Source organism: Ciona intestinalis, unplaced genomic scaffold (assembly GCF_000224145.3).
Source record: "Ciona intestinalis unplaced genomic scaffold, KH HT000069.2, whole genome shotgun sequence".
Taxonomy (NCBI): Eukaryota; Metazoa; Chordata; class Ascidiacea; order Phlebobranchia; family Cionidae; genus Ciona; species Ciona intestinalis.
Window position 1 is genome coordinate 3,581 of NW_004190391.2, and position 11,296 is coordinate 14,876.

General features: G+C 30.8%; 1 protein-coding gene across 1 annotated transcript in view; it reads left to right on the forward strand.

The window, feature by feature from the left end:
- The window catches only part of LOC100179599 (cAMP-dependent protein kinase type I-beta regulatory subunit), a 14,516-nt gene extending 3,554 nt beyond the window's left edge, over positions 1–10,962 (forward strand). The window contains exons 3-8 of the mRNA XM_002122672.5: positions 3,051–3,221; positions 3,788–3,988; positions 5,534–5,753; positions 6,175–6,296; positions 6,948–7,029; positions 10,394–10,962. Of these exons, the coding sequence (XP_002122708.1) occupies positions 3,051–3,221; positions 3,788–3,988; positions 5,534–5,753; positions 6,175–6,296; positions 6,948–7,029; positions 10,394–10,566 (969 nt within the window). The 3' untranslated portion in view covers positions 10,567–10,962. The remainder of the gene's footprint in view (positions 1–3,050; positions 3,222–3,787; positions 3,989–5,533; positions 5,754–6,174; positions 6,297–6,947; positions 7,030–10,393) is intronic.
- Positions 10,963–11,296: the final 334 nt, after the last annotated feature.

Here is an 11,296-nt window from a genome sequence, read left to right on the forward strand (position 1 = left end):
GTCATTAAAGAAAAAAAATATGCTTTTGTTTAAAAGAAGCACCAAACGTCTTGGCAGACAATATGATCTATAAGACCTTTAATATTCTATTGGGAATAGATACTATGGAGATTAATGAATCGCAATGCTTTGAATGACAATTTTTTCAGCCATTGCCTAAATGCTTATATATATTTATGTATACAGAAACAGATTCCTTATTTATTTCCATAAATTAAAATATATATAATATGCTTTTAAGTTATGTTAACATTAGGTGATAAGCTGCGTAAAGCTTTTTTTTATTCAAACAAGATATTATATATATATATATATATAATACAAAGCTTCTGTTAGTTATTTATGCTTTCACCTACAGGAAAATATTATGTTATCAACTTTTCATGAGTGTTTGTAAACTTTGCAGATTATAACCCAATGTAAAACACCACATTACATAGGGGTGTGTGGATTTTATTAGTTATAGGAAGATTGTATGAACAGTTGTAGAGGTGGCTACAGGAAAACTAGGGGTGGTTTTTTCAATGCTATGAGTTAAAAACAAATGTCAAAGCAAAATTTAATATGTAGTTTCTGCAATGGGCTAAGGTTTTTAATTCTTTTATAAGAACCTGTGTAAAAATAGATTTTGAAGAAATAAATAGTTAAGCATATTTGCCAGTAAATGTTACAGAATATATGCAGAGAAGACAGAGTTATATTTACGTTACTATGTGTGTGTGTTTTTGTGTTACAGCTGTCGACCAACTTTGTTGATATTAATATGTTATAACAACAGTACTCACTCACTTTAATATAATATGTATATATGTACGAAACTTGTATATATGCCAGTAATGAATTTTTTGGTTACAGAATAAGTAAATATATATATATATTTTATATCAATTTAAACAGTTTCTACTAACAATATGTATGCGTAATGTAATATATTAATGTAATGTTATATGCCAGTAATGATTTTTTGGTTTACAGTATAAATGAAAGATTTATATCAATTTACATTTTTTATACAAACAATATTTATGCATAGTGTAATATATATATATATAATTATATTGGACATATGAAGATCTTGGTGTTCAATTTAAACTGTGTAGCTTAATGCATATCATTAAGGTGAGACAATGCTCATTGTGGTGTGATACTGCTACAGGATGCATTGGTAGCCCACTGATTCCCATTTCCTGCCAAGAAAATAAACAAACGTTAATTGTGGGTTGTATATCATTACGCTCGCGCACTGCAATTAACATGTACATTTAAAGATAAGATGATTCTATTGTATAATATACAAAATAAGGTGTAATATTTGTTCTTTAAATGTAATCATAGCATAAACAGTTGCAACAGTATAAAACTAATGGAACAGTCAGGTTTTAATGGTATTGGCAAAATTATTTATTAAATTCTTTAGGATTTATTAAATTTGATAAGTCTTGTTTCAGTATTTATAGTTTGGTGTTAGTTACAACTTAACTGCTAACATTTTTACTTAACGGGAGTAGTAAACTAAGTTAGATTGTAATCTATCATGTATAAGGAGTTTGTTAAGTGTTTTACTGTTGTATTAGAAGATAGCTTTTGTCAAGCTAGAGTGTTTACTGTATTTGTGTAATGTATTGTGTATGGCAGTTCTTTTATTTGCTAAGCACAGAATTACAAATGTGAGACTAAGACTTAACCTTACAGATTTATTTTAGATTTAGCATATGATTTAAATTATGTAAAATATTTTTATCAAAATTCCAAAACTAATTTTTGTAACTTGTTCTTAACAGAAGTTAAACCAATGTAATTGGTATATTTACCCGCTAAATGGATTAAGACTTTGTTTATATTGATATTTCATGCTGTGTTGAATTTAATTGCAGATTTTGTTCTAATGGTAAGCTTATTGGTTTCGAAAATATTTAAGAGTTTGAATCAATCTTAATAACTTTCACACCAGTACTTCCAAATCTTTTTTACACATGCTTAACTGAAGACATTTCCCGCAAGCACAATAAGAGCTTGCAGCAAAACGACAGTGCGCTAATCAAAAGAAATTTACAGAATAAAAAATAAAAAATCAACAAACCGTAGTCAATTGGTGGTTTGGTGAAATTCTTTTTTTCATAACATTTCAGTCTATTTTAGCTCTGCTTTAGTTGATAGTTTAAATACCTAACCTATGTCTTCCAAATTAAAAAAAAAACTGTTGGCTCCATTATATGCACCTTGCATCACTACAGCATTATAATTCCCATAGAAACTTAATCCACCACTCCCATTTTACCCATTTTTTTAAGGATACAATATCATACATAAGCGCCAAACCTGGGGTGGCAGGGTAGGCAGGCCAACCTTGTAATTTTCTGCACTGCATTAATCAGTCAATATAAAAAAGAATTATGTGAAATTAGTTTTAGAGAAATGTGTCTAAAAATCTATGCCTCACCTGCATTTTTAAAAGTTTGGCGCCCATGTACATTAACAACCAATTTCTGTTAAAGCAAGTACTATGCTAATTGCTTTTTGTCATGGTGAATTAATGACTTTTATGCATGGGCGCCAATATTTTATATAACAGGGGAAGCAGAGTAACAAATCTGACTTGTTAGTTGTAATGTTTTCTGATAGTGTAGCAGTGTAGAAAAATCCAGGGTAGAACTGACCACCCTGTCACTCAATATTTGGCCTACAATTCATGGTTTATGTTTTGAATAATTGAATAAATTTAACTTGATTTATCCTTGCATGGTCGGAAAACAACAGTCGTTATTACATGGGTGTACATACACCTCGTGCCAGCTTACGAGTTACTATGTATGTAACTTCGTGGGTGATGTTTTTTTTTCATTTTTTATTGTTTTTTTTTTATAAATGGCTAATAGTTTGATGAACCTATTAGTAACCACTAGGTTGGAGCAATTGCAGTTAAGTGTCTTGCCCAAAGACAGGACGCCCACAATGACAGCAGCGATGAGCCTTGAACCCATTACCTCTGGGTTATATTATATATGCATCGTGTCATCCATTTTTTTATGGTTTATGTTTGTAATTTGTAGGAAGAAGCTGCCCCTCCCTCCCCCTCGTCAACCAACGAGAAGTCTAACCAGGAAAGTGGTGAAGAAGAGCCAGCGGTTACTCCGCCGACAAAACTCTTTCAAACCCAGCGTCGTGGAGCTGTCAGTGCAGAGGTTTACACTGATGATGATGTCACTAATTATGTGAAAAAGGTAAAAATATTGTTGGTTATTATTTTTTTAATTATATTAGTGGTTTTAGTATAACACTAGTGATAATAATGTCACTAATTATATAAAAAAAAATTAAAATTTGTTGGCCTCATGCCCATTAAGTTGTCCCAACTTGGTGGTATACTTAAAAGGCCAAGGTTCTCCTTATATGGTGCATTTATTGTGTTCAAATTAGGTATTGGTTTTCCATGCTTTTTCCTTAGTCTTCTTAAGTCAACTTGTTGATTAAAATTTCAACTGGGTTGTTTTATGTTGGTTTTCAGACTTTAAGTTCCCAGCTTAAACATTTCCCCATATAATTCTTACAACACACAATGTGATTATTAAGATTTATTAAAAACTGTTTAACCCTCATGTTAAACCGCTTTAAGCAAAGCCCCAAAAGCAACTCCCATCTAAACAATGTTAAATTGATTTTTCCCCCAATAAAATTAAGCTTGTTCGCCGCTAGTCAATAACAATAAACTATTGGTCGCAAAAAATTAATCTCAATAATAAGCTATAAGCAACCCCAGCAGCTTTGCCTAAAACCTCAATCTTTTCAGGTGATTACAAAGGATTACAAAACCATGGCTTCTTTATCGAAAGCAATCGAGAAGAATGTTTTGTTTGCCCACTTGGACGACAATGAACGCTCGGATATTTTTGACGCTATGTTCCCAGTACAACACATAGCTGGGGAGTATATTATCAAGCAGGGTGATGATGGAGACAACTTTTATGTCATGGACCAGGGAGAAGTCGATGTAAGTTGTGTATTATATTTCTATCTGTTTTTAAAAAAAATTATTTAGGAGTTTGTACTTTTCCATTTTAAATTGCATTTTAAAGGAAAGTTTTTACTTTTAATTTAAAAATTGTCACTTTTTAACTTAAAATTTGCATTTTTTTTATTAAAAATTTTTAATTCAAATTTTTTAGGGTTTGTAAATTTATTTTGCATTTTTAAATGAAACTTTACTCTTTAAATTTAAAGCTGACACTTTTCAACTTAAAATTTGCAAATTTTTAATTAAAAATTTTTAATTCATATTTTTATTGTTTGAAAATTTATTTTACATTTTTATTTAAAATTTTGCAATTTAAATTATACATTTATTGTTTGAAATTTACTTTACATTTTTAAATAAAAGGTTTTACACTATAAATTTGCATTTTTAAATAAAATTTTACAATTTAAATTATACATTTTTTGAATTTTTTTCATATATATTAAATAGCCTATAATATATAAACAAAATATAAACTTAAAGTAAATCTACCCTACATAGGATGAGACTACAGTGTTATTCGAATGTGTATGTTGTTGCAACAGATTAAAATATTCCTAATGCCTGTCTGTCAGCTATAAGCTTATATGTGTATACACCAGTACTTCCCAACCTTCATCAATTATCACATTTTTATATATATTACTTTTCATTGTTGGTTTACCATGCAATAAGTTTTAAATGTCAAATTATTCATTAAAAAACATCAGAAATGTTTGGATCTTCTAATGAGTAAAAATTATAAATATTAAGAAAATCTGAAAAAAAATTGCTGCCAATTTATTTTTGCAAACTTTTCTGACCTGATAGGAAAAGGCAATTATGCAGACTGCAGAATACAAATAAGCATTGTAAACAGAACAAAGCATATAACATGTTCTGACACACGTTCTATGCAAATTAGATTGTTTTACTCTGTTTCAAAGTATTCAATATTCTAAAATTTTCCATGAAGTCTCTGAGCTTGTATATTGTAAATAATAAGAAAAAATAAACCACACTCTGCAGTTTTTGTTTCACAAAAATGGCATCATTTTAAAACCTGTCCAAACTTTAACTATATATTGTTGGCTTTGCAAAACTAAATAAAAAACAAAACATGACTGAATTTAAAAATGTACAGTCCGGAGCGTTTACCTAAGTGATGAAATGTGATATATATTTTTAAGTTCTGTTCTATTTAAACTCTAATTAGTTTTTCGTTCAAGAATAGTATTTTCAGTCAGAAAAAGTTAAATAAAAACATTTTGAATTTGGCATTTTTCCTACAATTTATACAAACCTTAATTACAACCCTTAGTCAAATTTATAATATTTTTCTCTTTTCTTTTTCAGATTATTATTAACAATAACTACGTTACCACTTTATCATTTATATAGTTTTTTTAACCAGAAATAGTTAAAACATTTTAAACTCAGTATTTTTCCCACAATTCATACAAACCTTTTTTACTAAAGGTTCCATTTCTCTTTTTTTTATAACTTTCTATGGTTTAATGTTTTTTCCTTTTTTTTGTTCAGATTATTATCAACAATAACTACATCACCACTCTGGGCGATGGAGCAAGTTTTGGTGAGCTTGCACTGATCTATGGAACACCTCGCGCTGCCGACGTGCGCGCAAAAACCGACCTAAAATTGTGGGCCATTGACCGTGATAGTTACCGTCGTATTTTGATGGGTAGCACACTCAAAAAACGTAAAATGTACGACGAGTTTCTCAGCAAAGTTTCCATTCTCGGTGAGTATGTTATTTCTATGATGACAGGTTGATAGTTGACAGAGATTCACAAAGCACAAAAAAGTGATGTTATTTGGTTTTACCATTAGTGCAGCAGCATACGTATTGTTTAATGTTTATAACTTAAAATTACATCTCTAGACCCCCAGCAGCGTATGTATTCTCTATAAGTTAAAATTAAAGCCCCTGTCCTCCAGCAGCGTACGCATTGTTTATAAAAAGTACAGTATGAAAGGAAAACACAATACTGCAAGTGATTGAGCAGCGACATATATGTGTTCTAGAGTTTTCCATCTATTAATAGATGCGTAACGATGAACAACATCGATATTGCGACAAAAAATTTATCTACAATGTTAGCTTGTATAAGAATTTCTCTAATTTCCTTCCCTTTATAATTCAAGCATTATTTCCTCTACAGAGTCCTTGGATAAATGGGAGAGGCTCACAGTTGCTGATGCGTTGGAACCCGCACAGTTTGAATCAGGGCAAGAGGTTGTGGTGCAAGGAGACTCTGGGAGTGACTTCTATATAATAGTGGAGGTGATGAGAGTTTCTGAGTTAATTAAATGTTTGTGGGTAGCAGCCTGTGTGTGTGGATAGATTGCCGTATGTTGAAAAGCCTGAAAAAAATTTCAGTGGCTCGGCAGGGTGTTTTTGATTATGCAGATTATGTTGGTCTATGGTGGTAGGTTGGAAAGTGAAATGTGTTGCGACTTGCGAGAAGGTTTTGGTACTTTTTATGCTAAAATTTGGACATAACCCATTTTTTGACATATTTACCAAAAATCATTGCTTTGAATGACAATATTAATCTCTGTGCAATTTTTTTCACCATTTTACATATTTAAGAAAAACTAAATTTTTTAAAAAAGTTTTTTTTTGACTATTATAGTAGTAGCTTCTATTCTTAATCAAAACTGTTTATGTTGTTAGTTACAAATTACTTTTAATCATTAAATCAAGCCTTAACCATATTAAGCATAAAAAAATAGTATTTCTCCCAACGGCAGCATTTAAACTGCTTTCAGATCCCCTTCGTGCAACTCCCATGAGGTTTTCATTCATAAATTAATTATTTCGTTCCCAAATAAAACCAATACTTATCGTAAGCAGCTTGCATAAAGGCCATCTGAGTTCGTTTACATTGCCCTAATGATGGTATTGATTATAATAAGCCTTGTTACTGTACAGGGAACAGCAGCTGTTTTGCAAAGACGTTCGGATAACGAGGAATACACACAAGTAGGAACACTGGGTGCATCAGACTATTTTGGTAAGATATAGGATTAAACTAAAGTAACAGTCAACTAAATAAAGCAGTAGTTCTTATGCAACCTGACAAAAAATTTTAGCAGCCTGTCAATTAAACTATATGGGTTTATCTTTATAAGAGGGTGGGGGAAGACGGGACACCTTTAGCACATAATATCCAAATATCCTGATCGGGTTTTAAACAATTAACAACAGTCTATGGGAGTCGTGGGAATATGTTTTTATAAGAATGTTCTTTGTATTCTAACAAATGAGAGGAGAAAATAAGATGAAAATGTGTCCTATCTTCCCCTAACCTACTATATATGTATTAAAATTAGGCTATATAAAACTAAAATTAAGCATAAATTAAAAGCTAAGCTTTAGCAACCTAATTTTAAAGAGTTTATTAAAAAGGCCACATTAAATTTTTAAAAAGCTTTTCTAAAATGTATAGTAATAGTAGGTGAACCAACCAAATTAAATAATGACAACCTTTTGGTTAATGACCAGGGTTTTATAAACATTGAACTAAACCAAAATCTGTGTTTATTGCCCTTATGGGCAATGTGCTTCTACTTTAAATTGCTTATGTAATACTATGGCTGTTATTGTTGTGACCCCTAATTGGATGTTATATTTTTATATGCACCTGCTTTGAAACTAGGTTAGCTCAATTAGTGAAAAATATGTTACCCTCTAAATGTATTGAACAACTAACTAATGCTAGTTTAATTGGTTTTGGACATCTAAAATCACTCCCCTATACAATTTAATATGTAGGTGTAGTTTTAATTGCTAACAATAACAGGGTATAATGTGTTCTGCCCTAGGCAAATTACTAATGCTAATTGCTGATAATATTCCTTAATGACTTGTGTCGTTGTGTGGATTATGTTACTTAACGTAACAATAGAAATTTTTGTATTAATATTAACTTGTTAAAACGAAAACATAACTTAAACATAGTATTATAAAACTTAAGAAAACAAAAAAAAATATATAATAAACTATAAATTTGTTTAAAAGTTCTTCACAATAAAAGTATTGGTATTATTCTTTGCACTTACTACAGTAGTAAATGTCTCATATTTATAGTATAATTCAAGGTAAATGGCCGTAAATACAACTGGGTATTTTGTCTTCTGTCTTGTGATATATATATAAATACATTCACACATTTAAAAGTAATAATAGATACACAGGATAAGCATAGGTGTAATCTTATATCAATGAAACATTAACAAAAATAACCCTCAGTGCTAGCTACGCGCCCTGACAGGCAGTGCGTCAATGACCAAATTTTCTGTGAAACGCGCAGTCACATTTGTGCTATTGCTTCACCACAAAACATGCTTGTTAACCTAGTTGGTTATCAAAAATCAAATACAGTCATATTTCCATTCAGTATTTTTCTGCATTAGTTTTGAATTTTCATTATTTGAACCTTGTGAAAGTGTTTTATATGATTGGTACAACATAACTTTGTAGGTAAACAAATTTATAACAAACAATTGTGATGTCATACTTCCTTTTATGACGGACCAAAGGAAACTGAAGTGTAACAAAGATTGGTTTTAATAATACAACCTAATATTTTAAATCAGCGCTTCCTAACATTCTGGCATACATTACTTTTAAAACAGCCGTAAAATGTAACAAAAAAATTAGCATTTGTTAAATCTGTTTTAAAATGTTGTTAAATCTGTTTTGAAACTCATTTTTCACATGGCTACACTACTGGATTTGGGGCATTATACTGTTCTAACATTCTTTTCTGAGTTTTTCCTATGTGCTTGTTGTTAGAAAAGAAATAACAAATATATATACATATTTATTTTTTTTATTTTTAAATTGGGGTCTTGGTCTTGTTTTGTAAAGAGGGCACAGGTTTAAACAAATTTGAAACCGTGTTATACACATTCAGTGGGTAGCATGTGGTAAAAAAAACTTTATTGGTTAATGTGGCGTATGCAATATACTTTGGCTTTGCTTGTTTGAGTGGAAAACCAACAGTATAGTAAAAGCTGTTTAAACATTATATTGGGATGCTAAAACACATTCTGACACTTCAACATTATGTCAAAGTAAAAATTGTCATTTTGCCAAAAAATCAAAATATATATATATTATATAACAAATTGCGATAATATATGTGTTAAAATATGGGGAAGTAGCCTGTTGTTTTAAATTCAAATTCTGATATTATATAATGACCATTTTCAATCTGTTCTTCTATTTTATTCATTATAAGTAAGTTTCATGCAGTCAGATCCTGAAGAATGTTAAATTATTAATGATTCTGTATTGTTGTTCACTTGTCTCTACCACTGCTAGGTTAAAGCCGAAATCAATGGTTTAGTATTGTACTTATATAGCACAGTTTAACCGACAGCAAAAATATTAGGGACTTAACCAAATTTAATCACTAATTTTGCATTTTATAAATTTACAGTACTACAAACGGATTGTTTTTTGGGTGTTGGGCAACTGACCTAATGTATATCACTGGTTTAGCAAAGCCATAACGTTTAACACTTTGGATGGCGTTCTCGCTATTGATTAAACTAGTCGCTGCCTAAATTCGATTCTGCTTTTTCAGTCTACCAACTTAAATTTTAATCAGAAGATTTTTGACCAACTAACTTATGTAATAAGTAATGCACAGAAATTTAGTCGGCTGCCTAACGTGAAAAAGTAGTGACTAATTTTTGCTAAACCAGTGAAACGTGAAAAAACCAGTACCTAACGTTTTCTAAACCAGTGCCTAACAGGAACAAGCACTGAATAATTTTTGCTAAACCAGCCCGACTAAAAAGACTGTGTAATTATTAGTTGCCGCGACCAACTAGTTCAGTCGGTAGCCAAGAATACCATCTCTTATCTTTGTTACACTGCAATAACTATGATGTTGGACACTTTTTTCAAACTGTGTGCCGTGATACAGGCTCAGATATGCTGTGAACTCAAATTTGCAACATTTTACTAAAATTTACAACACCTATGGCTATGAAGTACTAATTTACAACATTTTATAAAAAAGTTTTACCAAAAAAGTTGTACATTTTAAACAAAAATGACGTGAAAATTGGCCTGTTACAATTTGGTGTGCTGGTGTGCCTCAAACAGATCCTGGCAACAAGTCTGCTTTAAAAGTTTTGGACCATTGTCATAACGATTAACATAGGAAATTGTATTCTTTGGAAATTGTATTCAGTTATAACTATACTGGGCAATTTCTAAAAGAAAATAATAATATGTTTTGCACTTTTTGTTGTGTTGTAGATTCAAGCTTTTATTGGTGTAAAAATTTTTCTTGTAAATTTAAGACAACTAAATCATTATATTAACCTTAACAGTAAAATCTAACAATTGTGACATCATAGGTGAAATCGCGTTGCTCCTTGATCGCCCTCGAGCGGCGACTGTTGTGGCTCGTTCTGTTCTCAAATGCGTCAAGCTTGATCGACCACGGTTCGAGCGCGTCCTCGGGGAATGCTCTGAAATTTTGAAACGAAACATCCAACAATACAACAGCTATGTTTCTTTATCTGTTTGAACAAAAAAATCCCCACACTAACTTGTATATACTCCACTATGTAAAAGCAAAGTGGTTCAAAACAATTTTAAACTAAAATAGCGGTAGAAAGCACAAGTTTTCTATTATATAATCAAATTCTCATGATTCAAGCACTAATTCTTCAAATCGCAGGCAAAAATCAAATCAATGAAATGAAATATTTTTCAGTTAATCAACCTCGTCCAATAAAATTTTCTTCCTTTCTTTTCTGGTTGTTTGTAGTAAAAGTGCTCGACACTGACATCTTGTGGAAACTTCTTTATCATGGAAATAGTATAAGGTTCTGTTTATTCTGTACATACATTGTTTCTTGCTGTTATTAGATGTTATACATGTTTTGATTTGACTCATAAATATAAATGCTTATAAACATCAGAACCAGGGAAAATTTAAACAAACGCATGATTTAAAATTTTATATAGTAGGGTGGGGAAGATAGGACACCTTTTCACTCTATGTTCCCGTCCCATTTAGTAGTAAACAAAGCACATTCAAAGAATTATAAAACCGTATTTTTATGACTCTCATAGACTGCTGTTAATTGTTTAAAACACGATCAGGATATTTGGATATTATGTGCTAAAAGTGGCCCATTTTTCCCACAGTACTATAAAAACCAGAACTATCTTAATGGTAGAATTACAAGATGTACCATCCATAGAGTAACTATAGAACAATTAAACTAAACAAAAACTGGTATAATACCAAA